Below are 27,479 nucleotides of genomic sequence, written 5' to 3' on the forward strand. Positions count from 1 at the left end.
GGTCTAATACGAGGTCTTTATTTGAAACGTCCCTCAACATTTTTCACGATGAAAAGCGACAAAACACAACGCTCATGATATTTTATAAATCTAGCAAAATTATAAACTGAAGAAGCGGGAAAAGGAGAGGTAGTTACATCATTTTCTTAAAGTTGTCCATGGCTTCGGTCACTTTCTGCAGCTCAGTTTGGCTCGTACGCATCTACAGATGAGAGATGTGGAGCAGAAATGTTCAGGAAAGGACTGGATCCCAACCCCAAAAAACCTGATGCAACCAGTGAACCAGAGTAATGAGAGACTAACCAGAGTAATGAGAGACTAACCAGAGTAATGAGAGACTAACCAGAATAACTAACCAGTCATGTCTAGTGTACCTCGAGCACCACTTATGACCCCACTGTCAAGCTGTCACCAGCTATTTCAGTTTGCCTATGCTTCAGTAAGCATTGCCCCAATCAGTATGAGCCCAACCACCTCCCCTGCCCTCCTCCCTGCCCCCCTTCTCTCCCCCCTGCCCTCCTTGCCTGCCCCCCCCGCCCTCCCTTCCTTCCCCCTGCCCTCCCCTCACCTTCTCAGCATCCAGCTCCTGTACTTTCCCTGGCACCTTCTCCTTGTAGTCGCTCTTGTCCATCTTCTCTCTCAGCTTGTCCATCTGTTTCTGCAGCTCAGCCTTCTTCGTCGTGAGCTTGGCCATCTCCTTCTCCACATCGATCAGGCCCTGGAGCAGAACACACACTGATTAGCTGGACAGCGGAAGAAGTGTGTGTGTGTGTGTGTGTGTGTGTGTGTGTGTGTGGCCTGTGTGTGTGTGTGTGTGTGTGTGTGTGTGTCGAGCACCCCTACCTTGAGCACGAGGTGAACGGTGCACCTGTCGGAGGCGATAGCCACGGCGCACCCTTCTGGGACGGCCCCCTGGGGGCCGCAGGTGGGGTGCACGGCCTGGGAGTAGGACAGGGTCTGGATCTGCAAGCTGTACTGCTGCACCACAGACACCGTCTCAGAGTCGATACACTGCAGGTAGCCTGGGGAGGAAGGTGGGCCGGGCGGAGAGCAGGTTAGCAATACATTTCCAATACAAGCCTAGGTGGGTGAGAAATATGGATGTATGGATTAGTACAATGTGAGTAAAGTGTGTGTGTGTTTAGGGGTCAGATGGCTGAGCGGTTAGGAATCGGAATCTGGCTATTAATCAGAAGGTTGCCCGTTCGATTCCTGGCCATGACAAAATGAAGTTGTGTCCTTGGGTAAGGCACTTCACCCTACTTGCCCCTATGTCCCTGTACTTACTGTAAGTCGCTCTGGATAAGAGCGTCTGCTAAATGACTAAATGTAAATGTTTATGCTGTGTGCTCCAACGTACAGTCGGCGCGGGTCTTGGTGAGGTTGTAGTCGGCCCTGAGTGAGCGGATGGTCCTGACCACGGTCATCACAAAGTCCATCTCCCGGTCTACCTCCTCGCTGTGCCAGCAGAACTACGACCGTGAACAGACCGTGAACCACAGGAAGACAGACTGAATCACAGCTTTACAGGTCAAAAAAAAAAAAAAGCTATTAAAAAAGGCTATACAAATGATGTTTCATAAATCCCCTCAATGCTTTAATCTCTTTTTTACAGATATAATTTTGTCCTTCTGTCCTTGTTCCCTGAACTCTCCAACTTGTCCCACCTCCCTCCCTCCCTCCCTGCCTCCCCCCCTCACCGTGTCAGTCTCGGGGTAGGGACAGACGGAGATGCTGGGGCTGTTGTCCTGGGCCTGTCTGCGGGGCAGCCTCTGGTAGAGCTCCTCGCCCACGAAGGGCATGATGGGAGCCAGCAGACGCAGGCCTGTCTCCAGGCAGGTGTACAGGGTCTGCCTGCACACCTGCGCCTGCCTCTGGCTCTGGCTGTCCTCCTCCGCCCTGCCCAACACCGGCTTCACACTCTCCTGGAGGGGGGGAGGCAGAGAGGGGGCGAGGGAGGGAAAGGAAAGGAGAGAGGGAGAGTGATTCAGCCAGAAGTGAAGACAAGATGGGAAGTGGAGATGAGGAAGAGGAGGAGGTGAGGAAGGTCAGGTTTGTTCCTTTTTATTGATGTTGATGGCTTTAGCTGATGGCTACATGTTGATAACATCGTCAAAGATTTATTACCTTCATCTTTATTCCTCACAACAACAAAACCTAAATGCTTGTCCTCTCTGACTCACCAGATAGACATCACAGAGCTCATACAGCCAGAAGTTGTAGATTGCCGTGGTGACGGCGGGGAAGTCGTACGCCTGGAAGCCGGCGCCGCACAGGCCGACGGCGGCGCACAGCCGGGACAGGATCCAGCGGTCCACCACGCCCTCCTCGCCACACAGCCGGGCCGTCTCCACGGGAACAAAGCTGTCCCCCAACGTTCTCATGGCGAACTTCACAGCGTTCCACAACTTGTTGCAGAAGTGGCGGTAACCAAGGATACGGTTCACATCCAGGTTGATGTCCCTGCCTGAGAGAGAGAGACAGACAGACAGAGAGACACAGAGAGAGAGAGAGTGAGACACAGAGAGAGAGAGAGAGAGAGAGAGACACAGAGACAGAGAGAGCAGGAGACAGACAGAGAGAGACACAGAGACAGAGAGAGACAGAGAGAGACAGAGAGAGAGAGAGAGACGCGTGAGGTGTACCTTGGCTGGTGTAGGCACACAGGGCAAACCTGAGGGCATCTGTCCCACACTCAGGGATGCCACTGGGGTAGTCTGCCTTCTGGCCCTGCTTGGCCCTCTCCACCTCCACAGGGTCCAGATTACTGTCCTTCAGCTGGGCGTGCAGACCCTGAGGAGGGAGGGAGGGAGGGAGGGAGGGAGGGAGGGAGGGAGGGAGGGAGGGAGGGAGGGAGGGAGGGAGGGAGGGAGGGAGGGAGGGAGGGAGGGAGGGAGGGAGGGAGGGAGGGAGGGAGGGAGGGAGGGAGGGAGGGAGGGAGGGAGGGGCGAGAGATATCAATAACCATGCATGTCCCATTACCTTTTGGGTTTTACAATACTGTATTTCCCAAAATATGTCTTTATTAAAAAAAATATATATATATATTTCCGGTTTATTGAAGGGAATTTGTAAAAAAAAAAAAAAAAAGACTTTGGTTAGCCCACTTGAAGGGTGTATAATCATGACTCGGCATCAGTAAATTTCCACCCAGTCGTGCTGGTTGCAGACTACTGCAGTCTAATCCCTGCTCAGCGCCCTCTACAGGCCGTCTGTTCTCACTGCGACCGGGCAGCGCTCGCACTGGAAGGTTATTCATGGGCTTAATATAGGCAGTCAGGAGCAGATTAAGGGGCTTCATCAAGCTTAGACCACACATGGTCCCCTCTGGACCAGTGTTCATTTGTTAGATGTAACTGAGTGGGCGAGAGAGAGTGAGAGACTGTAAGAGAGAGGCAATGGCACCCAAGGGAGCAGTAGAAGTGCTGTAGGGTTAGGGTGGGAGGAGCCGTGTGTGTGTGTACATACTGTATGTAGGGTTAGGGTGGGAGGAGCCGTGTGTACATACTGTATGTAGGGTTAGGGTGGGAGGAGCCGTGTGTACATACTGTATGTAGGGTTAGGGTGGGAGGAGCCGTGTGTACATACTGTATGTAGGGTTAGGGTGGTAGGAGCCGTGTGTACATACTGTATGTAGGGTTAGGGTGGGAGGAGCCGTGTGTACATACTGTATGTAGGGTTAGGGTGGGAGGAGCCGTGTGTGTGTGTGTACATACTGTATGTAGGGTTAGGGTGGGAGGAGCTGTAGGTACATACTGTATGGAGGGTTAGGGTGGGAGGAGCCGTGTGTGTGTGTGTACATACTGTATGTAGGGTTAGGGTGGGAGGAGCTGTAGGTACATACTGTATGTAGGGTTAGGGTGGGAGGAGCCGTGTGTACATACTGTATGTAGGGTTAGGGTGGGAGGAGCCGTGTGTACATACTGTATGTAGGGTTAGGGTGGGAGGAGCCGTGTGTACATACTGTATGTAGGGTTAGGGTGGGAGGAGCCGTGTGTACATACTGTATGTAGGGTTAGGGTGGGAGGAGCCGTGTGTACATACTGTATGTAGGGTTAGGGTGGGAGGAGCCGTGTGTACATACTGTATGTAGGGTTAGGGTGGGAGGAGCCGTGTGTACATACTGTATGTAGGGTTAGGGTGGGAGGAGCCGTGTGTACATACTGTATGGAGGGTTAGGGTGGGAGGAGCCGTGTGTACATACTGTATGTAGGGTTAGGGTGGGAGGAGCCGTGTGTGTGTGTGTACATACTGTATGTAGGGTTAGGGTGGGAGGAGCCGTGTGTACATACTGTATGGAGGGTTAGGGTGGGAGGAGCCGTGTGTACATACTGTATGTAGGGTTAGGGTGGGAGGAGCCGTGTGTGTGTGTGTACATACTGTATGTAGGGTTAGGGTGGGAGGAGCCGTGTGTACATACTGTATGTAGGGTTAGGGTGGGAGGAGCCGTGTGTACATACTGTATGTAGGGTTAGGGTGGGAGGAGCCGTGTGTACATACTGTATGTAGGGTTAGGGTGGGAGGAGCCGTGTGTGTGTGTACATACTGTATGTAGGGTTAGGGTGGGAGGAGCCGTGTGTACATACTGTATGTAGGGTTAGGGTGGGAGGAGCCGTGTGTACATACTGTATGTAGGGTTAGGGTGGGAGGAGCCGTGTGTACATACTGTATGTAGGGTTAGGGTGGGAGGAGCTGTAGGTACATACTGTATGTAGGGTTAGGGTGGGAGGAGCTGTAGGTACATACTGTATGTAGGGTTAGGGTGGGAGGAGCCGTGTGTACATACTGTATGTAGGGTTAGGGTGGGAGGAGCCGTGTGTACATACTGTATGTAGGGTTAGGGTGGGAGGAGCTGTATGTACATACTGTATGTAGGGTTAGGGTGGGAGGAGCCGTGTGTACATACTGTATGGAGGGTTAGGGTGGGAGGAGCTGTATGTACATACTGTATGTAGGGTTAGGGTGGGAGGAGCTGTATGTACATACTGTATGTAGGGTTAGGGTGGGAGGAGCCGTGTGTACATACTGTATGTAGGGTTAGGGTGGGAGGAGCTGTAGGTACATACTGTATGTAGGGTTAGGGTGGGAGGAGCCGTGTGTACATACTGTATGTAGGGTTAGGGTGGGAGGAGCCGTGTGTACATACTGTATGTAGGGTTAGGGTGGGAGGAGCCGTGTGTGTGTGTGTACATACTGTATGTAGGGTTAGGGTGGGAGGAGCCGTGTGTGTGTGTGTACATACTGTATGTAGGGTTAGGGTGGGAGGAGCCGTGTGTACATACTGTATGTAGGGTTAGGGTGGGAGGAGCTGTAGGTACATACTGTATGTAGGGTTAGGGTGGGAGGAGCCGTGTGTGTGTGTGTACATACTGTATGTAGGGTTAGGGTGGGAGGAGCCGTGTGTGTGTGTGTACATACTGTATGTAGGGTTAGGGTGGGAGGAGCCGTGTGTGTGTGTGTACATACTGTATGTAGGGTTAGGGTGGGAGGAACCGTGTGTGTGTGTGTACATACTGTATGTAGGGTTAGGGTGGGAGGAGCCGTGTGTGTGTGTGTACATACTGTATGTAGGGTTAGGGTGGGAGGAGCCGTGTGTGTGTGTGTACATACTGTATGTAGGGTTAGGGTGGGAGGAGCCGTGTGTGTGTGTGTACATACTGTATGTAGGGTTAGGGTGGGAGGAGCCGTGTGTGTGTGTGTACATACTGTATGGAGGGTTAGGGTGGGAGGAGCCGTGTGTGTGTGTGTACATACTGTATATAGGGTTAGGGTGGGAGGAGCGGGGTGTGTGTGTGTGTCTGGGAAGGAGCGGGGTGTGTGTGTGTGTGTCTGGGGGAAGGAGCGGGGTGTGTGTGTGTACATACTGTATGGAGGGTTAGGGTGGGAGGAGCCGTGTGTGTGTGTGTACATACTGTATATAGGGTTAGGGTGGGAGGAGCGGGGTGTGTGTGTGTGTCTGGGAAGGAGCGGGGTGTGTGTGTGTGTGTGTGTGGGAAGGAGCGGGGTGTGTGTGTGTGTGTGTGGGAAGGAGCCGTGTGTGTGTGTGTGTGTGTGGGAAGGAGCGGGGTGTGTGTGTGTGTGTGTCTGGGAAGGAGCGGGGTGTGTGTGTGTGTGTGTGTGGGAAGGAGCGGGGTGTGTGTTTGTGTGGGAAGGAGCGGGGTGTGAAGGAGCTGTGTGTGTGTGTGTGTGTGTGTGTGTGTGTGTGTGGGAAGGAGCGGGGTGTGTGTGTGTGTGTGTGTGGGAAGGAGCGGGGTGTGTGTGTGTGTGTGTCTGGGAAGGAGCGGGGTGTGTGTGTGTGTGTGTGTGGGAAGGAGCGGGGTGTGTGTGTGTGTGTGTGGGAAGGAGCGGGGTGTGTGTGTGTGTGTGTGGGAAGGAGCCGTGTGTGTGTGTGTGTGTGTGGGAAGGAGCGGGGTGTGTGTGTGTGTGTGTCTGGGAAGGAGCGGGGTGTGTGTGTGTGTGTGTGTGGGAAGGAGCGGGGTGTGTGTGTGTGTGTGTGTGGGAAGGAGCGGGGTGTGTGTGTGTGTGTGTGGGAAGGAGCAGGGTGTGTGTGTGTGTGTGTGGGAAGGAGCCGTGTGTGTGTGTGTGTGTGTGGGAAGGAGCGGGGTGTGTGTGTGTGTGTGTGTGGGAAGGAGCCGTGTGTGTGTGTGTGTGTGTGTGTGGGAAGGAGCCGTGTGTGTGTGTGTGTGTGTGTGGGAAGGAGCGGGGTGTGTGTGTGTGTGTGTGGGAAGGAGCCGTGTGTGTGTGTGTGTGGGAAGGAGCCGTGTGTGTGTGTGTGTCTGGGAAGGAGCGGGGTGTGTGTGTGTGTGTGTGGGAAGGAGCCGTGTGTGTGTGTGTGTCTGGGAAGGAGCGGGGTGTGTGTGTGTGTGTGTGTGTGTGGGAAGGAGCCGTGTGTGTGTGTGTGTGTGTGTGTGTGTGTGTGGGAAGGAGCCGTGTGTGTGTGTGTGTGTGTGTGTGTGTGTGGGAAGGAGCCGTGTGTGTGTGTGTGTGTGTGTGTGTGTGGGAAAGAGCCGTGTGTGTGTGTGTGTGTGTGTGTGTGTGTGGGAAGGAGCCGTGTGTGTGTGTGTGTGTGTGTGTGTGTGTGTGGGAAGGAGCCGTGTGTGTGTGTGTGTGTGTGTGTGTGTGTGTGTGTGTGTGTGTGTGGGAAGGAGCCGTGTGTGTGTGTGTGTGTGTCTGGGAAGGAGCCGTGTGTGTGTGTGTGTGTGTGTGTGTGGGAAGGAGCCGTGTGTGTGTGTGTGTGTCTGGGAAGGAGCGGGGTGTGTGTGTGTGTGTGTGTGTGTGTGGGAAGGAGCCGTGTGTGTGTGTGTGTGTGTGTGTGTGGGGGAAGGAGCCGTGTGTGTGTGTGTGTCTGGGAAGGAGCGGGGTGTGTGTGTGTGTGTGATTACTTCTAGAGAGATCCCAGTGATGACATCCAGGGGGTCAATGACGTTGCCCAGCGACTTGCTCATCTTCCTGCCGTGTGCATCCCTCACCACCGCGTGGAGGTACACCTTGACACACACACACACACACACGTTAGTACAAACAGCCTGACCAGGAGGGCAGCTCCACAGCACAGCTACTCCCTTGCAGTCCTGTTCCTCCCTCTCCTCACCTCTTTGAAGGGCAGTTTTCCCGTCAGTTTGAGTGCCATCATCACCATCCGCGCCACCCAGAAGAACAAGATGTCGTGTCCCGTCTCCAGGAGCGTGCCGGGGTAGAACACGTTCAGGTCCTGGGTCTGGAGAGACACGCGGGGGAAGAAACAAAACATCCGTCGAACACGGGTGTTTAGTTGTGTTTAGTTGTGGGTGCGACGTGTCGCACACCAGCAGACGTCTCACCTGATTGGGCCAGCCGAAGATGGAGAAGGGGAAGATCCCCGAGGAGAACCAGGTGTCCAGGACATCCTCATCTGAAACGGCAGGACGAGTCAGAAACGTGAAGGAGGAGCGCCATCTGCTGGCCACGTTAAGAAGTGACCACGCTCTGAACATGGCGATTCCTTCTCCAGTCTTTCTGAAGGGCTCTCCTCCACCAGCCCTCTCCTCTCCTCCACCAGCCCTCTCCTCTCCTCCACCAGCCCTCTCCTCTCCTCCACCACCCCCCTCCTCCCCTCCACCAGCCCCCTCCTCTCCTCCACCAGCCCCTTCCTCCCCTCCACCAGCCCTCTCCCTCCCTCTTACCTTGCCTCAGGCTGATCTTGTCAGCGGACACGCTGAAGCGCTTGGCCGCCTTGTCTCTGGCCTCCTCCTCTGTCCTCCCACTCACCCAGTAATGACCGTCCATGTCCTGAGGAAGAGGGGAGAGGGAGGGAGGGAGGGAGGGAGGGAGGGAGGGAGGGAGGGAGGGAGGGAGGGAGGGAGGGAGGGAGGGAGGGAGGGAGGGAGGGAGGGAGGGAGGGAGGGAGGGAGGGAGGGAGGGAGGGAGGGAGGGAGGGAGGGAGGGAGGGAGGGAGGGAGGGAGGGGTGAGACAGACAGCGAGATGAGGGCAGCACGACACAGAACATAAGGCAAGAGAAGAAGAAGAGAGAGGGAGCGAGAGGAAGATAGATAAAGAAAGAGGATGACAAAATTTGAATTCTAAGAGATGCGAGGCGGAGAAATGAATTTTAAGTGGGTAGAGAGAGAGAAAGACAGAGAGAGAGGGAGAGGGAGCACAGACCTCTCCTGGCTTGACGGACGCCTCGTTCACTGTGACGAAGTAGGCGGGAATCCTGTGACCCCACCACAGCTGGCGAGAGATGCACCAGTCCCTGGAACGGAGGAGGGGGAAGGAGGGAGGGAGATAGGGGGGAAGGAGGGAGGGAGAGATACAGAGAGAAGGGGATGAGGGCACACAGAAAGAGAGGAACCAGGGACAGCAGAGGAGGACCATGTAAAGGAGTGACAGAGGGAGGAGGGAGGAGGGAGGAGGGAGGAGGGAGGAACCTGCTCAGCCGAGGAGCTTCACCTGATGTTGTCCATCCAGTTGAACCAGGTCTTGAGGTGGTGGTCTGGGATGATCTTCAGGCGGCCCTCCCTGACCGAGTCGGCCGCCTGCTTGCCCATGTCTGCACAGGCCACGTACCACTGCGGCTTCAGCAGGGGCTCCACAATGTCCTTGGAGCGACTGCAGGACAGAGACACGGGGGGTTTCGAACTCACCGTCCACAGTGCATGATTCGGATTTGAGTACGGTTACACACACACACATACACACACTCACACACACACACACACTCACCTGCAGACCGGCACCACCATGGGGTTGTCTTTGATGTCCTTGAACTGCCCTCTGTCTTTGAGAGCCTGCAGCACAGCCTTCCTGGCCTCAAAGCGTTTCATCCCCTGAGAGACAGACAGAGGGAGGGAGGGAGGGAGGGATGATGAGAGAGGGAATAAGACAGGAGTTGAGAGAAAGGGGGGGGGGGGGGAGAAGAGTTAAGAGGGCAAACAGGGCAGCCAAAAAGTTAAAAGAAAATGTAAAAAATGAATAATCATGTGGAAGCATTTGTGTGGAGAGGTCATGATTGGCTAGGTACCAAGAAGGGGGCGGGCACGTTGATAAGCAGGCCGTTCTCGTCCAGGATGTTGATGAAGGCCAGCTTGTGTCTCTCTCCTACCTCGTAGTCATTATGGTCATGGGCAGGGGTGATCTTCACAGCACCTGGGGGGGGGGGGGGGGGGGGGAAGGTACAGAGGGAAGAATGAGAAGACGAGGGAAGGGTAAGAAAAAGGCCAGGAACAGAAAGGTGATGGAGAGAGAGAGAGTGTGTGTGTGTGTGTGTGTGTGTGTCTGAATACAACTGACATCCAACACGATCCCAGTCCAGCCCCAAACAGAAGCTCCGCTCTGCAAACACAGAACCCTGTCGCGTGTACCTGTTCCGAAGCTCATGTCCACAAAGTCGTCGAACACGATGGGCATCTTGCGGGAGCAGAAGGGGTGGAGCACGGTCTTCCCTCGGAGGTGCTGGTACCTGGGGTCGGCAGGGTGCACAGCCACGGCAGAGTCCCCCAGCATGGTCTCTATACGAGTGGTGGCCACCACCACCTCCTCGTCTGGGGACCCAAGAGGGGGCAACAGCTCAAATGAACATCCGTGGTCCCTAAACCCCCTAACCACCCCCCCCCCCCCCTCCGTACCAAAACCATCGACACATTTCTTCTCTCTCTCTCTCCTCCTCTCGTTTTTCTTTCCCCCTCACCTGATCCCTCGATCTTGTAGGAGAAGGAGACCAAAACTCCAAACTCCACCTTCTCCTTGTAGCCAGGCACGGGCAGCAGAGTCCTGCCTGACAGCTCCTTCTTATCCACCTGGAGCACCACAGCACAGTCGTATCAGTACAGAGCAATGTTAGAGCCGCGTTCAAGATCAAAACAGGGGAGCTGAGCTGCGTTCACAAGCGTCAGTAGAAACAGCAGTCTGACCTCGATGTCGGAGATGGCAGAGTTGAGTGTGCAGGACCAGTTGACCAGCCTCTTGCTCCGGTAGATCACCCCGTCCTCATGCAGACGGATGAAGGCCTCCTGGACTGCATAGGACAGTTTCTAGAGACAAACACACACACGTAGTTGAGTGTGGAGCAGTACAATCAGATGAGGCTGACGGTGTTCATGTCAGGATCAGACAGAGACAGAGACAGAAGGGACAGAGACAGAAGGGACAGAGACAGGGACAGAGACAGGGGGAGAGACAGGGACAGGGACAGAGACAGAGACAGGGGGAGAGACAGGGACAGGGACAGAAGGGACAGAGACAGGGACAGAGACAGAAGGGACAGAGACAGGGACAGAGACAGGGGGAGTGACTGCAGCTACTCACAGGGTCCATGGTGAAGCAGGCTCTGTCCCAGTCCAGAGAGGAGCCCAGCTTCTTCAGCTGGTGGTAGATACGGTCTCCCTTCCTGCAACACAGGAGAGACACAGAGAGAGAGACACACACAAAGAGAGAGAGAGACACACAGAGAGACAGTTAAGAGAACAGCAAACAATTACTAAAACAGTAAGCAGCCAGTAAAAATGAAACTAGGGATGCACCAGTACTGATATTAGCATCAGTATCGGCCCGATAGCAAGCTCAAGTACTTGTACTCGTAAAAATACCCCCGATACCAAAGACCAATACCTCACGTTTTTATTTATTTTTATTATGACAATGGTGTAGGTGAGAAATATAGCTGGTTGGTGCGATGTGTTCGTTTCCGGGGGGGGGGGGGGTGTTAGAACACAGTTCTTGGACACGGCTTTCTGTTGGAGCTCTAGATTTATTGCTAGGAAATTAGCAGAGTTTTCTGTTTCTTAACCTACATGAATGGTGGTGTTGAAACAACACAGAACCTAGACAATGAACATCACAATATACAACAAATAATATGTTAACAACGCCATCATAATCAGACAAATATTATACGGCCTATTAACATGATATTAATAATATCCGACCACTGTCGAAAACTAAACTGAACATTCCACAGCACTGGTCCGACCGCTACATAGACTATTTATAAACTTTACAGAACTAAGTAAGGTTCAAAAATCAGAGGACTAAGAACAACAACCAAACAACTTTTATCATGAACGCACCATTTCACTAAATTAAAGATTGCGAGCATAAAAAGAAAACAGTGCGCTATTAGCCTACTGCAGGAGACCAACCATCATTTCTAATAACTCTAGCTGATAAGTCTGTTGACAAGCGTAGTCGGTCTCCTATTGGCTGATCCCACCAGCCTTTCTTAATGGTAATTGTGCCCTTTGAAGGTTATTGGACACTGACATTTGTGCTTTCAATTTGTGATAAGCACATAAAAATAAAAAGTTTTTAATTTGAGAAATAATAGAGAAGCTGTCCTACATTCATTATTCTAACTGTGTTGTGCTTGGAAAACTGCCACACCCCCCAAAAAATTATGTATATATATATATATTCATATATCCACCCCTCTCCCTCCACCCCTCTCCCTCCACGCCTCTCCCTCCACCCCTCTCCCCCCACCCCTCTCCCCCCACCCCTCTCCCCCCACCCCTCTCCCTCCACCCCTCTCCCTCCACGCCTCTCCCTCCACCCCTCTCCCTCCACGCCTCTCCCTCCACCCCTCTCCCTCCACCCCTCTCCCTCCACCCCTCTCCCTCCACCCCTCACCCTCCACCCCTCTCCCTCCACCCCTCTCCCTCCACGCCTCTCCCTCCACCCCTCTCCCTCCACCCCTCACCCTCCACCCCTCTCCCCCCACCCCTCTCCCTCCACCCCTCTCCCTCCACGCCTCTCCCTCCACGCCTCTCCCTCCACCCCTCTCCCTCCACCCCTCTCCCTCCACCCCTCACCCTCCCCACTCACTCGTTTTTCCACTGCCACACCTCCTGGATGAAGCCCTCTCGGCCCAGGTCGTGGCGGCTCATGCCCCTCTCCCTCATCAGCTTCTTCTCCACCACCACCTGGGTGGCGATGCCCGCGTGGTCGCAGCCTGGGTTCCACAGCGCCGTCTCGCCGCGCATGCGGTGCCTGAGGAGAGGACGACACACCGGGTTGGCATGTGACCAGTGACTAAGCAACATGGTGTTAAAGTTAAGTAACAAGTGAGGGAGTGTACGAACAATAACTCCAAAACCTCCTTTATTGACGTGCAAGTGGCAGGACATGACATCACGCTGAAAGAGCGTTAGCACGTAGCAGGCTCGCTAGTTACCATCTCGTGAGACTGTCCTGGATGGCGTTGGTCAGGGCGTGGCCCAAGTGAAGAGACCCGGTCACGTTGGGCGGAGGGATACACATCATGAAGACTCCGCGGGGGTTGGGCTCAGAGATGTTCTTCCGCTGGAAAAAAGTAGGGTACGGGAAGGCATAAGACAGTGGTTTGATCCGTGCCACCCCTCCTGGGTTTGTGCATGTGGTATGTTCCTCACCCCGTACTCTGGCTTGAAGAAGCCCTGCTTCTCCCACCAGGGGTACCAGGCTGCCTCCACATACTGGGGGCTGTACGAGTCAGGCAACGGAGTCAGCACATCTGACACAGGGAGAGGAAGAGTTCACACAGGTTTCACACACACACACACACGTGTGCACACAAGCAAGCTGGGAGATGGTACCTTGCTCTAAATTTAATGTGCTAAAGACTTGTCGCTGAACAGCCTTTTTCTACAGTTAAGTTTCAATGTTTTCACACTACATTATGGGTGATTTTTTTGTTATGTATTTTTTATTTTTTTATCAAGTGTCCCAACGCACCTTTCATTTCCCCAGGTGGGGTCGGGATGTCATACGAGATCACCCCCAACTCCTTCTTCTCTGGTTTGCCCTTCTTCTGCAGGGGAGACGAGAGAAGCGGATGACTTCAGGTTAAAGTTTCAATGATGTATCAAGTGTCAAGGCAAATACAGCATAAAGCTACGGTTGACCATCAACAGTGATTCGTCTCTGCACCTCCTTTCCCTCTGGCTTCTGTTTCTTCTTCTGCTCCTCTGTGTCTTTCTTCTGTTGGAACTTCTCCAACTTCTCTCTCTTCTTCGCCTCCTTCTTCAGCTGGGCCTCTGTCTTTGGGGGGCCTGAGAGACGACAGCACATCTTGAAAACCGCCACACACACACACACACACACACACACATACTCATGCTCACGAAGCTCATTGAGACTGCTCCATGTGTTACAAACGCAACTGAGAAGTTTATAATGACTTGAGTGTGTTTCAGTGTGGTTATACACTCACCATTAGCAGCAGCAGGGGGAGGGTCAGCTGGGTTAGCATTAGCAGCTTTAGCAGCATTAGCGGCGGGGCTTTGGGTGGTCTTGGGAGTCACCGGAACCATTTTCTCACACAAAGTTAAATTCCCCAGGACCTTCAGAAACTCTGGCTGGTTGACACAGGTACTGAACCACCTGGTGACGTTGACCAGAGACTTTCGGTCTGCGGGCTCCAAAGCCTACAGACGGAACGAGATTACAAGAATTTTAATTCAGATGGCAGCAACCACAGCAGCTAATCCTTAGCTAACATGGACGGGTGAATTACAACGCGACAAGTCGACAACTACAAAGGAAAGGATACGTACGTATTTGAAGGGCAGGAGGATGGCTGTTACCACGGAGATATCAGCTAGAGTGATGGCTTCTCCCACCAGGAAGGTTTTGGGTTCTAGAGACTGGTCCAACACCTTGAGAATACACAGGAGTTCTGCTCGAGAACTCTGTTGGAGCTGAGACAGAACAAAATTAAAATGTCAACAAACCAACCAATTTGGCCAAGGGAATGTGTGTGTGTGTGTGTGTGTGTGTGTGTGTGTGTGTGTGTGTGTGTGTGTGTGTGTGTGTGTGTGTGTGTGTGTATGTAGGCGTGTGTGTGAAAGAGATAGAGCCAGAGAAAAAGAGCCAGAGAGAAAGAAAGAGACAGAGAGATTCAGAGATAGAGGGAGAATGAAAGAGAAACAAAGAAAAAGAGAGACAGAGCGTGATTCAGAGAAAGACAGAGAGACACACCTTCTTGTCCAGACCCTTCACCCCCAGCAGTGGGTAGACCACAGCACAGGACACAGGAACAAGCTCATTATCCGCAAAGCTCATCCACTGCCACACCTGGCTCTGTTGCTTAGCATCTGTCCCAGTCCTCTTCCCCTGAGAGGCCAGGTACCAGCTGACAGCACTGGACCCTGTCAAGACCAACTCCTCCTTGCCATGACCCAGGACAAGGGTGGGCCGAGGGCGGGCTGGAAGTCCGGCTTGCGGGTCCTCTGTGACGGTGCGAGGATGAGAGGAGCTGAACTCGGCGGCAATGAGAGCCTGGAGGCTTCTGAAGTCGTCATGATGGGGGGACACATATAGAGAGGCCATCCCTGGTGATATGAAGTTATGGGGGGAAGGAGTGCGTACGGGGGTGTGTCAATAACGTTTAACATGCCACTGATGGTTGGCCCTGTCGCTATCGTTAACATTGTCCTCAGAGAGCATTACCCAACTCGAGCCAGGCAGTTAACTAGTTTCGTTACATTTACGCAAGAGGCTAGTTAAATGACATTACAAACGGTAGTACTAGTTGACTTTTCCGTGCATGAAAATCTACCATTGACACCTGTCAAATAACTGCTACTAGTACTATAACAAGTAATGCTAACCGGCTAGCTAATTGTCAGTAACTATTTGTGATCTGGTTAGCTAGATCATATGTTATACTGCAGAATTCGTTTTTTTTCCTTCGCATTCATTTGACTGTTGTCACCTGAAATACATAGTTGCATTTTTATACAAATTTCCGTCGACCATACCTTTAGAATGAAAACGAAAGAGACGTCAGCTTAAGTTAGCATCCGGACTGCCACCACACACGAGTCTTGTATTGCCGCTGAGCGGTGAAATGTGTCGTCAAACCGCCGTCTGATGCAACTTGCACATGTTCCTGGTTCCTAGTCTCTGCTTCATTTCCGCCCCATCAAGGGTTCCTCAAAGGATGCCTTTTTTTTTTAAGATAAAGCTGTTTGGTCTCATACATTTCTAATCTAACACCCAATGTGAAAAAAACAGCACTCTTAGTTTGTGCAAATTAGAGAGTTCAAGGTACTGTATTAAACCAGTGCAGTGTATATAAATACAAATTATGCCCTTTACCCCAATCTAGTCATGAACTAAATAAACATTGATCAACCAAACATTCTGTATAAGCTCACAGCATTTATTATAGCAATTTCTACATATACAGACAAAATTGGCTTCAGGTGGAAAGTCTTGAGAAAATCCATAATCTTATATACATCATTGATCAAATGGCCGTATACAATTTTCAATATACGAGTTATGTACCAATACTAGCTGCCTGTAGCCTAAATGCAATGCTTAAGCACATTCCATTTTCAGTAGGTGACTCACTTAGGTCATTTCAACATACAGTGAGCTGTTGAGTTGAAAATACTGTTTGTACTAATCTTGCAAAGGAATAGTCTACTTTAGGATTGGCAACATTGAAAGTAAACGATGGTGTCTGTCTATTATTTTGTGGGATGTTGGTGGCAAGATTAATATGTCACTTAGCCTCGGCTTGGCACATGCTATTGTAACAGGTAAATGTTTCCATGTCGGCTAAAGGTGTGTCACATGATTGGCTGTTTGCTATACCCAAATCACCCTGAGTCCTGGCCAAAGGCCTCCGTCACCCCCCCCACGACACTCCCCACCCCCCCCACCACAAAACCCTGAGCCATCTTCACAACGTTCCCCACCCCATTCCCACACCTCCACATCAGCGTCCCCAGACCCCCACCCACCGTTGTGGCCTGCCCCCCGAGCTCTGACACCACAGCCCCCACGTACCCCTCGCTCTGCTCCCACAACCTGCCCCCAAACAAGCTGGTCACCCACCAAGCACTGTCCACCACCCCTCTGAGTATGCCCACCCCATCCCCAGCCAGGGTCCCCATCCCTGTGACCCCAGTCTGACAGCTGGCGAGCAGAGCCTCCACTATTGGAGCGGCGACGGAGTACAGGCAGGAGAAGGACATCTCCCCCAGGGCCAGGAGCAGGTCCTTGGCCGAGCCCAGGCCAGAGGCCAGGTCTGAGGCCATCAGGTGGAAGAGGGAGAGGGTGTCTCCAGGCAGGGCCGTGAGGACTCCCAGATCTTCCTGGAGCACGTACGTCACCTGATTCGGAAGGTCAGACATGGATCAGACGAAGCTACGCCCGTCGACTGAGTAGTAGAAACCAAACACAGTGATGCTACATTGCGACCATGCGGTTAGAGCGCGATGAAACCTCTCACCTGTCCAGGAAGTTGTGTGATGGTGGAGACGACGGGCCGGAGGGGACAGGTGAGGAGATAGAAGGAGGAGGACAGGATGTAGATCAGAGCGCTGCCGGACTCTGTGTCCGAGTCTGTGTCTGAAGCCAGCGTGTCATTGTCTTCTGAAGACGAGAGACTCTCTGAGGTGACGGGTGCTGCGTAGCTCTGCACCTCGTTCGGGACCTCGTCCTCTGTCAAATCAGCTACTGTTCCCTCTGCCTTCTGTTGTTCTACAGTTCTAGCCAGAGCCTCCCCAACCAGAGTAGCTACCCCCACTTCTGCCTCCTCACCTGCCCCCCCACAACCTCCTGAAAAGAGCTCTGTCACTCCAACAGTCTCCTCCAGCTCCTTCACACTCACCACCCTCTCCCCTCCTTTGGTGTCTCTAAGGAGCGCCACATTAAACCCAGTCTCTGGGCCGCCACAGCACACTGCAGCCCAAACCACCGTGGTCTCACAACCCTCCCCTGACTCTTCTCCCGTGGTCCCTGTTAGGACAAAGACATCACCCCCTGTGGAGGAACACTGGGGCAGGAAACTGTCTTGGATCACCTTTGTGACCAGGGAGTCCCAGGAGCGAAGGGGAGAGTCTGTAAATTCAGCCCCTTGGCTGCTCAGTAGAGCTGGGATTAACCTCAGGGGGACATCTATCTGTGACCCTTCATCGTCCACAACCTCCTCGCCCGGCTCGTCTTGCGTCTCCTCTGTCTGGGGGGAGATGTTAAGATTGTTTATGTTAGTCCCTAATGTGTAATGCTCTGCATGTACAAATCTGTTAAGACGCTTCCTTCGACACACCAATACAACAGCTTCAGGCAAGAACAGCATTTCATGTGGTGGGAGATTCAATGTGAAAATGTGTGTCCTTACCCCCGGCCCAGCCTCTCCTCCCTCCTCCTCTTCTCCCTCTCTCTCCTCGCGACCACGGCTGTGACGGAAGGCAGAGTAGACAGCTGTGTCACAGGTCGGGCTGTAGAGCATGGCCAACTCCTGTCCCCCTGGCAACCTGTGACAGAGGGGGTTGAGCCCCCCCTCAGAGAACCCCAGTGGGGGGGTCTCTCTGTAGAAGCAGTGGCTGCAGAGGGAAAAGCCTGGATCCTTCTCCGCAGAGAGTGTCAGGCCCGGCACAAGGCCCAGGTCCAACGCCAACACTGCCAGAAAGCAGCCAACCGCAGGAGCTGGACCTAGCATGACGTAGAGCTCGGCACCGCCACACACGGAGAGGTTGATCAATTATGCAGAGGTTTTTTCCCCTCCTATTGACGCAGATGAAAAAAAAGAGAGATAATGGTGGCTGTCGTTGGCAATCTCTCTTGCCGTCTGGAGGAGCTCCTGTCGGTTTCTCAATCTCTCCCTGTTCTTTCCTCCACCCTGTCTCCACCCATTTCTGTCTTCTTTAGCCGTGCAACGTGCTGTCCTGTGTGTCTGTGAGCAGGCACAATCTTGCTTACTGTCTCGTTTCCCCCTCCCTGACAACCTCTCTCTCTCCCTCTCTCTCTCTTTCTCTCCCACTCACGCTCTCTTTGGCTACTCCCCTCAACCTTCTCTCCCTCCCTCCCTCCCTCCCTCCCTCCCTCCCTCCCTCCCTCCCTCCCTCCCTCCCTCCCTCCCTCCCTCCCTCCCTCCCTCCCTCCCTCCCTCCCTCCCTCCCTCCCTCCCTCCCTCCCTCCCTCCCTCCCTCCCTCCCTCCCTCCCTCCCTCCCTCCCTCCCTCCCTCCCTCCCTCCCTCCCTCCCTCCCTCCCTCCCTCCCTCCCTCCCTCCCTCCCTCCCTTGCTCTCTGTCTGTGGTTACACCTAGACTTCTTTCTGCTATCAAAAACACAAACCAAACCAACACCCAGTGAGTATGGCCATCTACCTGTATGTCTGCATTCCCAAACAAACCCCTTTGTGCAAGGCTTAGCCATCAGATTGACAAGCTCAATGGCCCATTCTCTTGGTAAACACACCATGCGAAAAAAGCGCTGACTTGTCATTGATTTAACTGCTGTGGTTGAGTATGCTCTACAGTAAAAAAATATACAGCTGCATCAAAGTACAACGCAGCATAGCCCTCGTGGGAATCTGCACCTTCAGAAATCTGTGCTGGTCACTTGAATTGCCCCGGCGTACTCTATGTTGCCTTCCGAGGCAATTCCTTGTGAGCTTCTATGTGGCAGAAATCACATCGGACACGACAATAATGTGTTTATTCACAGGACAATTGATGAGATTCCACTCTCCCAATGAAAAAATGGTAGTGTGCTGTATGCTGTATGACCTTGCCTGAACAAAGCTGCCAATTTCTCTAATCCCAGAAAAATAAGCTTGTTGAGACATGCTTGTCCTACTGACTCACTGTATCTTCATTCGCTAATACAAGATGGCCTTTTAATGGTGAAGTATGACTATTTAAAATAACATCAAACATATTTGACAGCCTACTAAAAGGCCAGAGAGAAGACTAGTCTAGACAGCAATGTTGCTCAGCGGCTGGTAGCTGGAGGGGATCCCTAACCCTCTGAGAAATCTACCCTGGCACTAGACTGGTAACTCTGATGAGAGAATTCCTCTGACAGAGAAGCCAACTGACAAGGAGCATGTCAAACACAGTCAGAACATCTGTACAGCATGTGCACTTTCACCAGTCAACCTTAAGAAGCTGAACGTTAAGAACGTTACGTGTTGAGAAAGTGCCCTCTCCCTTACTAAATGCCCTTAGCTTGTGCAGTTAAATAATGTAAATACATTCCTGTCTATGGCTGCTGTACTGGTATTTTGGGTGGATCTGTTGGACTGTTAAGTGTGATGCCTTAGGGAGGGGCAGGAAAGTATGTGTTTGTTCAGGGTTATAAACACAAAACAACATTCCTTACAAACAATACCTGCTGTAGTTCACAGACTCGCCATTGTGGTATCCGATGTAGAATAAGCGAATCCGGACTCATATTTAAACAGTAACAATTTAGTAAGATGAAATATCACCACTTTAATGATTTGAAGCGGTATAGGCACAAAATATACCAACTGGGAATAGTTGTATTATTAGCTGTGTGGGGGAAGAAAAAAAACATAGAAAACATAATTGAACTCCAGTCATTGTTCATGCCCTCTATGGATTCTGGTAACAATGACAGTACACATGAGTACTGTGGTGCTCAGCTGGTCAAGTGCAACGCTGCAGTTCCATCAGCATCCTCAGGGGGGAGCTTGGCCCAAAGTCTAAGATCATTGTGAGGGGTTGTGAATGTATAAAAACACACAGTCTACCACTCTCCAAACACATACTCTTCGTTCACAAGCACAGTCGCACTACCGTACACACATACGCCGATACAACATTCATTCACTCGTTCGGGAGATCGATGACCAGCTCGGCTTCGTCTCCCTCCCCCCTCTCTTCGTCTCTGTCGCTGTCGCCCTCACTGTCCCCCTCCTCCTCAGCGGCGTCCCCGCTCAGCATCTGCCGCGGCACCCAGCTGAACGCCGTGCTCGCTGTCGGGGGCCCCGCAGGGGCTGCTGGGTAATTGGCGGCCAACGGGGCCACCACCTGGGGGATGTTCCAGAAAGGAGAGGTGAGGGGTGAGAAAAGGAGGGAGGGTTAGAGGGAGGAAACAAATAAGGGGGGGGGGGGGGGGGGTATGAAAGTGTGGACAGAGGGATTAAGCGTGAGATGATAGAAAGAGATCATGGGGGGAGTTAAATTGTCTAATGTGTCTGTTAATGAGTCAGGGGGCTGAGCGGTTAGGGAATCAGGCTAGTAATCAGAAGGTTGGCGGTTCGATGCCATGCCAAAGGACGTTGTGTCCTTGGGCAAGGCACTTCGCCCTACTTGCCTCGGAGGGAATGTCCCTGTACTTAGTGTAAGTTGCTCTGGATAAGGGCATCTGCTAAATGACTAAATGTAAATGATTTGGGCTGTACCGTGGAAAAACACTGAACATGAATGAACATTGACAAATGCACGGCACGACACACATGTCGACCGTGCATAGCTCGTCTCCGCTGAGGTCTAAGGGTGGACTGTCCCCAGACAACCTTGTCTGCAGCTCCTCTGACTCTCTCACCTTCCCAGAAGTCTCTTTCTTGTATTTGGTCATCTTTGTCTTTCTCTCTCTCTTCAGTCTCTCGGATGGGGGGGCCAAGTACTCGGGCGGAAAAGGCAACTGCCCCCCACGCCCCCATCCCCCATGGGTCAACACAACACACACGTAGATCAAACGAATACAGCAACCACCATGAAAACGTGATACACAACAAAGGACACAAAAAAGAAAAGAGTACAAAACGACATGTGAGTAAAATGTTAAAATAAATACAAATAAAACAGCTAATGGAAGCGCTCAAAATGATACTGATAATGTAAAAAAGAAAAGAAAATCAAAGCAATGATTGTGTTTGCGGATAGGGAATGATAATGACTTGTTGACCGTGTTGCTATTCGTGGGGAAAGACTCACGGTGTTGAGGTAGGGCGTAGATCCGGCCGACTGAAGGGGGTTACCCCCAGAGCGGGAGAGGAGGGAGAGCTGGGGAGACGAGGAGGATGGAGGAGGTGCACCGGGACTTCTCCTTCTAAAACAAAGAGAAAAATAGATGATGAACAAGCAAACAAACACCATGCCATCTATCCAACAGGCCCTCAAAACCCAACTTTTCAAGCTTGCGTTCAACAGTCTTTTATTTATTACCTATATATTTTATTCATGTTCCATGTTTTATACCCAGTGTGAAGCATCTTTCAGTATCTACAAAAAGTGCTATACAACTTCAGTTAATTATTATTATTTGCAAAATTAGTATGACATACTAACTTTTTTCCTCCATCTCTTTCTCTCTCTCGAAGGACCTCTACTTCGCTGTTCTCTGATGACGCTGTGGCATCAGAATCTACAACACAACAGCACGTGGTCATACGTCATTTGACAGCATACTAACACTACTTATCGTGAAATATTTTATTGTGTTTATATTGTGTATATTTATATTGTGTTTGAATTCAATGTACGAAAGGTCTTGTTTACCTGAGGAGTCCTCATCCACCCTCTCATACTGCAGTAGTCTGTCCAGAAGAAAGCTGCAGATCAAGTCGATTATAGAAGGTGAGGGCATATTTATACTGTCTGTATGGACGTCATCTTTCAATGCGTATCCAAAGAAGACCTTGAAAAGCATGGCAATTCTTAATCACCTTTTGTCCCTTGAAACTTTTAGCAGCTTTCTCTGTGCTCTCCTAAGCTCCTCTTGAAAACACTCTTGCTCCTGGAACAATAACGATAAACACCATATTAGCTAACAGTGTTTTATCTGAGTAGCTGAGATGTTGAAAGGGGGTAGATTCATAACGCGGAGTACTCACATAAACCAGGAATTTCAACTTGCGTTTAAGGTTTTTATATTTCCGTTTGTAGTCAACTTCTAAATCAGCTTGGCCATTCATTTCTAATGAAAAACAAGCATATAATCACGAGACGTATACTCAGTCAAGGTCCTCTCCGACGGGTATTCTATCTGTCTAGCCTGGTAGCTACTGTTAGCTTTTATTAACTGAGCTAACTAGCCACATTAGCTAGTGCTAGATTTGTGCAATAGTATGTGTAAGGTACCCTTATCGCTCGAAAATGTAGGCCTATAATAATTCCTGGCAATTATAACCACATATAATCTTTACATCAAAAATGCTATAATACGGTAGACAATATAATTAGTAGACGACGCGTTTATAAACTCTTAATCAACAAATATCAAATAGCTAGCTAGTCGTACCTCTCATTTGGACCTGTCGGTGCGACATGCTCTTTGTTTACTTCCATGGTGTCATTATTAAGCGCCGGAAAGGGTGGGGCCTATCACATTGCTCATGCAGTGGATTATCATAGATATATATAAAGGCCTTTATATATATCTATGTGGATTATCCAAACATTAGATTTCTGCGTTTGAAAAAAATTGATTTACGTGATTCGGTAGTTGTCATGATAATTGACCTGTAGAGATACTATTATTACTACTGTTTACAACTCAGTTCAGTAATATGAGCATGCATTGCGTTGGCTTCTCACAAAATACATTCAGTAAATGTTTAGCTTTAACCCTCAGAATACAGTTCACAAACCTGAAGACCTTTCAGCATAGTGTGCTGACTTTGCAGCTCACCCTGTGCTCAGTACAGTCACAGCAGTATCTCACACAATGAATTATAGATGAGGTGCATTCGCAGAGAGATGAGTAATGCTGCCTGTGCACAACCAGTCTGCAAGTATGTGCACGTGTGTGTGCGCGATAGAGAGCGGCTACTTTTTTCTAAGGAAGGAAACCTAAGAGTGGGATATGGACAGCAGGAGTATGAGTAGGTGTTTTCCTTACGCGTGTGCAGCGCATGGGCAATGCGATGTACTTGACACAGGGTCGAAGAGAGAGGAGAGAAATTCTGATTGGTTGGTTACGTATCAGCACTGCTCTTCCAAGCCCTACACATATTTCTGTATAAATATGCCTTTATAGTGTTTGGTTTACCCTCCACTCCTGAGACACTCGGATGTTACTGAACCAACATACAAAAATAAACACTTGCATCCCTTCCAGGCTAACCACTCCCTGTGAAATACAATCCCTGTCTCCATGGCAGACTGACTCTCTCCCCTGATAAATTCCCTGCTTTGTTTTTGCGAGACAGAAATAGAATATTGTCTTCTCTGTTCCATAAATCCCCCCCCCCCTCCCCCTGCCTGCCTGCCTGCTAGACCATCCTGGCAGACTTTATCTCCTCACTCTCTTTTTACTGGACTTGTCTTCAGCCAAGCATTGAAGAGGGTGACCTATACTTGTCAACACACTTTCTGGAGAGTTCCCTGGATGGATGGATGAATGGATGACATTACTGTTGTCTTTTTTGTGGTCTTGACCATATCAACTCGGATTGTGCCCTTCGATAATGTCTTAAACTAACCATCTTTCTCTTGACTGTCTCTCTTTTTCTCTCTCTTCACCTTGCTCCTCTCTCTTCCTCTCTCTCTTTTTCTCTCGCTGTGATTTATTACGACCTCTTTCCATGTCCTTCCATTTTATGTCCCTCCCTCTTACTCACCTTTCTTTTATGACCCCTCCTCAGTCCCCTCGTTCATTCCCAAAGTCGCTCTATTTGACTCCTGTCTCATTAGGAGAACCTGGAATGTACAAAAATCACACAAAAGACATCAACAACAACTGCAAAAAAAGCTGTCTCCCTGGCAACAAGGTAAGCTTCACAGTTTACAGCTTCCACCGTTCATGTATATGCATTTCTACGTTTTCCAAATATGATAGAAACATGTTCACGCATTTACTTTACAAGCATGCTGTCACATTTGAATTTTCACCCCCCAAAAAGTTATATTCACAAAGAACTGCTCCAATACCATGTCCATCCATTGTAACCGTTGTGATTCATTCTCAAGTTACTTGACATGTTACTTACTTACTGTACTCAAATTGTCATGACAAGGGTCTCTTTTTTTGTGCTGTCTTTTTACAATCGCCTCTCTGCACGGTCTCTGTCTGTGTTAAAGGAGAAGCTGGTCCAGGCTATAAAAAGAATTAAACATGAGTTGGACGAATGCAGAGAGGCAGAAAGAGAGACGTACGTGGAGTCGCTGGATGTGGAGGTATTCTTACGGAACCATTTCAGTTTAGTCGTTTAGCAGACGCTCTTATCCAGAGCGACTTACAGTAAGTACAGGGACATTCCCCCCGAAGCAAGTAGGGTGAAGTGCCTTGCCCAAGAACACAATATCATTTTGCATGGCCGGGAATCGAACCGGCAACCTTCTGATTAATAGCCCGATTCCCGAACGGCTCAGCCATCTGACCCCCATTTATCAAAGCAGTCCACTCTCCACTACTGTAGCTTTGTTTGTGTTGATGCTGCAAAGTACCATCTGTGCATATCCCCTGATACAATACTTGTTGACATAAAAGTTAAATGTGTCTGTCTCGTAGCTGCAGTTCCCGTTATGTAACATAATCTGATTGTAGACTTTTTATCATAGTAATATTATATATATATATATTTCAGCTTGATTTATTATAGAGTTACACTGGCACTAATAATGATAATAATAATAATGTACTGTGACTGATCTTAAGATTTACTAGATCTCTCTTCTTCTCTCAGAGGAGCTTTGACGATCTGGAAAGAGAGCTCAGCGCCGAGTTCCGGAACCTTCACCAGTTCCTGGACGAGGAGGAGAGCAGCGATCTGGAGCGGATGAGGAGAGAGAGAGAGAGGCAGGTGAAGCTGCTTAGGGAGAGGGAGAAGAAGATCGCAGAGCAAGGGAGGGACCTGGAGAGAGCCATCTTCACGCTCAACAGCAAACTGACCGAGGAGGACAGTCCCAAACTGCTCAGAGTGAGTCGTGTTCATCTCAATGCCACGAGAGTAACACATCACCAGTGGTCAATACATTCCCTGCTATTGCGTCCCTGGTCCTGTATGACATTGGTCGTTCTAGGGCAAACATGTCTTGTAGCTCTCGTAAGACTGCTGGGTTTATGTCTGTGGGTCGTGTACATGAAGCAGGAGTGACATAACTGAGGTGTTGGACCGAATCGGTGTCTTGAAAAGAGGGAACGGTGGGCCTGAGATCGGACACCTCTCCATAGAACCTTCCGGAAGCTGCGCGAAAGCAACGCTCACGCCAACAAACTCCAGTGTCGGTCGCGTAGAGCCACGGTGTCAGCTGTTCTGGTCCTGATTGGATCAATTAGAGCCATCGATCGGGCTAAAGAGTGAACCTGTCCGGGTTCCTGAAGTCTAAATCAATTTCCCATCGGGAGTCAGTGAGAACACAGGCTGCTGACAGAGCAGATGTCCAGGATGGAGACACCTCTGGCTGGTCAGCTTCAGTGTTGAACACTGTGAGAGTTATATTGGGTATTCTGAAGGACCAATCCCAAGCCTAAAGACTTTGGATGGGTTGGGCAAATGTGTTTTGTTGTAGCTTACTTTAAGGCTATGATGACCTTGATGTTGATAATAACTGGCCTGTTGTCTGTTCTCAGGATATTCAAGATCTCTTAAAAAGGCAAGTTCAACATTTACCTTTTTTACTCCTCAACTTTGTCTCATATCAACATCAGACCATCATTTCTTCTTCCCCTTCCATTGACACCTGTCAGTCCCTCAATCACTCCCCCACCTCATCCTTCTGTTGTCCGTCAGGTTGTTCTGTGATTCTCACATCTGTTTAAATCCCCTCTCCCTGCACCTCCCTCCTCCTCGCCCCGCTCCCCCCTTCTCCCTGCTCCCCCCTCTCCTCCTCGCCCCCTAGGTCCCAGGTGAGCTTCATCCCTCCGGCCGAAATCGACACAGAGGTTCGTTCAGGTCAGTTCGTCGGGCCGATCCAGTACAGGATATGGAAACATATGAAGGGTTGCCTCTACCCAAGTGAGTACACACACACACACAAGCACATACAAGTGCGCACACACAACAACAAAAACCAAAAGCATCAAAAAAACATGAACCCGGCTCACCTGACTTCAATCTCCCCCCTCCCGCCGTCTCCTGCTCCTAAGACATCTCCACGATGACCTTTGACCCCGACACGGCCCACCCAAACCTCACCATGTCTCCATCCTTCACCTCGGTGCGGTTTGAGGAGGACAAGGACGTTAGTGGCTGCGAGGCCAGCCCCCGGCGCTTCCACTACTACTACAGCGTGATGGGCCGCGAGGGCTTCACCACGGGACGCCACTACTGGGAGGTGGAGGTGGGCCCCAAAACGGCCTGGCGGTTGGGTGTGGCGAGGGAGGACGTCCACCGGGGCGAAATGACCTCCAGCGGGACAGCCAGCGGCCTGTGGACCCTGTCCCTGAAGGGCGGGGCCATCATGGCCTGCACAGACCCCAAGCCCACCAGGGTGAGAGTGTCGGTCAAGCCCAGCCGCATCGGGGTGTTCTTGGACTGCGAGAAGGAGGAGGTGTCTTTCTACGACGCCGTGACCATGATGCCCCTCTACACGTTCTCCACTGTGGCTGTTCTTGTTCCCTTGTTCCCCTTCTACAACCCATGCGACACTGACGATGGGAAGAACCTGGGTCCTCTTAAGCTCTTCAGCCCCTCGCTATGAGAAGAACACCACGGACCAGCAGGCTCTACTTAAATGGCATGCATGCTGATGGAATAGAGAGATATTATTTGTTTTTATACCGTGAGTCCTTTTTTTTGTTTGAATCTGTTTAAAGAGCCGTTTAATGTGTTGTAGGATTTCTGATTGAAACACTCAATAGTACAATTTGCATTGATTTCCTCTTCCTGCCAGTTATGATATTCTACTTGAACTGTGCTTGTTGTGACAGTTTTTGTCATGACTTTGTAATTAACGTTGTCATTTTACTTGTTTCTTGCATGAATTTCACAAAACATGAATAAATAGCTCAAAGCATTCGGTATATAGAGTTGATAAGCTTTTTCTCAGGGTATCAGAAGTCAGTTTGTGGTGTGCATGAGTTCTCACTGCTCCAAACCAGGTGTCAGCTGAACTGTCATGTTACCTTTGGCCTGTCTATAAATACCACAGTCATGCCTGCCTCACTGACTGACACTGGAACGGCCATGGAAGTTATGCTAAAGAGAATGTAGGGGAGAGGAGAGGAGAGGAGAGGAGGGGAGGGGAGGGGAGGGGAGGGGAGGGGAGGGGAGGGGAGGGGGAGGGGGGAGGGGGGGACTGGGGGGGGCAGGCAGGGTGAAACAGTAGAGGTTGACTGCAAGAACAAACCAATTGAATGGCATGTGTGACATTGA

General features: G+C 50.8%; 4 protein-coding genes across 6 annotated transcripts; 1 reads left to right on the plus strand and 3 right to left on the minus strand.

Moving 5' to 3' along the window:
* Nucleotides 1–2: 2 nt before the first annotated feature.
* vars1 (valyl-tRNA synthetase 1) lies at nucleotides 3–15,309 on the minus strand. Of its 2 annotated transcripts, XM_084668190.1 has the most exons (28): nucleotides 15,214–15,309; nucleotides 14,432–14,784; nucleotides 14,008–14,151; nucleotides 13,665–13,878; nucleotides 13,382–13,503; nucleotides 13,187–13,262; nucleotides 12,865–12,965; nucleotides 12,648–12,775; nucleotides 12,299–12,463; nucleotides 10,784–10,865; nucleotides 10,390–10,509; nucleotides 10,167–10,275; nucleotides 9,841–10,020; nucleotides 9,501–9,625; nucleotides 9,203–9,306; nucleotides 8,930–9,088; nucleotides 8,642–8,732; nucleotides 8,163–8,268; nucleotides 7,821–7,891; nucleotides 7,592–7,717; nucleotides 7,383–7,487; nucleotides 2,646–2,793; nucleotides 2,184–2,467; nucleotides 1,701–1,925; nucleotides 1,361–1,472; nucleotides 844–1,022; nucleotides 569–718; nucleotides 3–202 (listed from the first exon to the last, which is right to left on the minus strand). In XM_084668190.1, the coding sequence occupies exons 2-28, from the start codon at nucleotides 14,780–14,782 to the stop codon at nucleotides 134–136; spliced, it is 3,846 nt and encodes a 1,281-aa protein (XP_084524316.1). In that variant the 5' UTR covers nucleotides 14,783–14,784; nucleotides 15,214–15,309; the 3' UTR covers nucleotides 3–133. The 2 variants fall into 2 exon arrangements, with proteins under 2 accessions (XP_084524316.1, XP_084524325.1); XM_084668199.1 differs by lacking the exons at nucleotides 3–202; nucleotides 569–718; nucleotides 844–1,022 and having other exon boundaries at nucleotides 1,434–1,522.
* A 303-nt stretch (nucleotides 15,310–15,612) lies between these two features.
* LOC146301463 (uncharacterized) lies at nucleotides 15,613–18,155 on the minus strand. Its single transcript, XM_084671088.1, has 3 exons — nucleotides 17,589–18,155; nucleotides 16,698–17,426; nucleotides 15,613–16,578 (listed from the first exon to the last, which is right to left on the minus strand). The coding sequence occupies exons 1-3, from the start codon at nucleotides 17,907–17,909 to the stop codon at nucleotides 16,063–16,065; spliced, it is 1,566 nt and encodes a 521-aa protein (XP_084527214.1). The 5' UTR covers nucleotides 17,910–18,155; the 3' UTR covers nucleotides 15,613–16,062.
* A 1,491-nt stretch (nucleotides 18,156–19,646) lies between these two features.
* Nucleotides 19,647–23,806, minus strand: ino80e (INO80 complex subunit E). 2 transcript variants are annotated; one of them, XM_084668244.1, is made up of 8 exons: nucleotides 23,784–23,806; nucleotides 22,056–22,138; nucleotides 21,888–21,958; nucleotides 21,721–21,773; nucleotides 21,511–21,586; nucleotides 21,157–21,271; nucleotides 20,765–20,863; nucleotides 19,647–20,247 (listed from the first exon to the last, which is right to left on the minus strand). In XM_084668244.1, exons 2-8 carry the CDS (start codon nucleotides 22,134–22,136, stop codon nucleotides 20,044–20,046), a joined length of 699 nt encoding a protein of 232 aa, XP_084524370.1. In that variant the 5' UTR covers nucleotides 22,137–22,138; nucleotides 23,784–23,806; the 3' UTR covers nucleotides 19,647–20,043. The 2 variants fall into 2 exon arrangements, with proteins under 2 accessions (XP_084524370.1, XP_084524361.1); XM_084668235.1 differs by lacking the exon at nucleotides 23,784–23,806 and adding an exon at nucleotides 22,463–22,629.
* LOC146301465 (zinc-binding protein A33) lies at nucleotides 23,485–27,300 on the plus strand. The gene is made up of 6 exons (XM_084668223.1): nucleotides 23,485–23,933; nucleotides 24,244–24,339; nucleotides 24,849–25,082; nucleotides 25,736–25,758; nucleotides 26,005–26,120; nucleotides 26,252–27,300. Exons 1-6 carry the CDS (start codon nucleotides 23,748–23,750, stop codon nucleotides 26,803–26,805), a joined length of 1,209 nt encoding a protein of 402 aa, XP_084524349.1. The 5' UTR covers nucleotides 23,485–23,747; the 3' UTR covers nucleotides 26,806–27,300.
* The last annotated feature ends 179 nt before the right edge of the window (nucleotides 27,301–27,479 follow it).

Source organism: Hypomesus nipponensis, chromosome 2 (genome assembly GCF_054491055.1).
Source record: "Hypomesus nipponensis isolate SF chromosome 2, ASM5449105v1, whole genome shotgun sequence".
Taxonomy (NCBI): Eukaryota; Metazoa; Chordata; class Actinopteri; order Osmeriformes; family Osmeridae; genus Hypomesus; species Hypomesus nipponensis.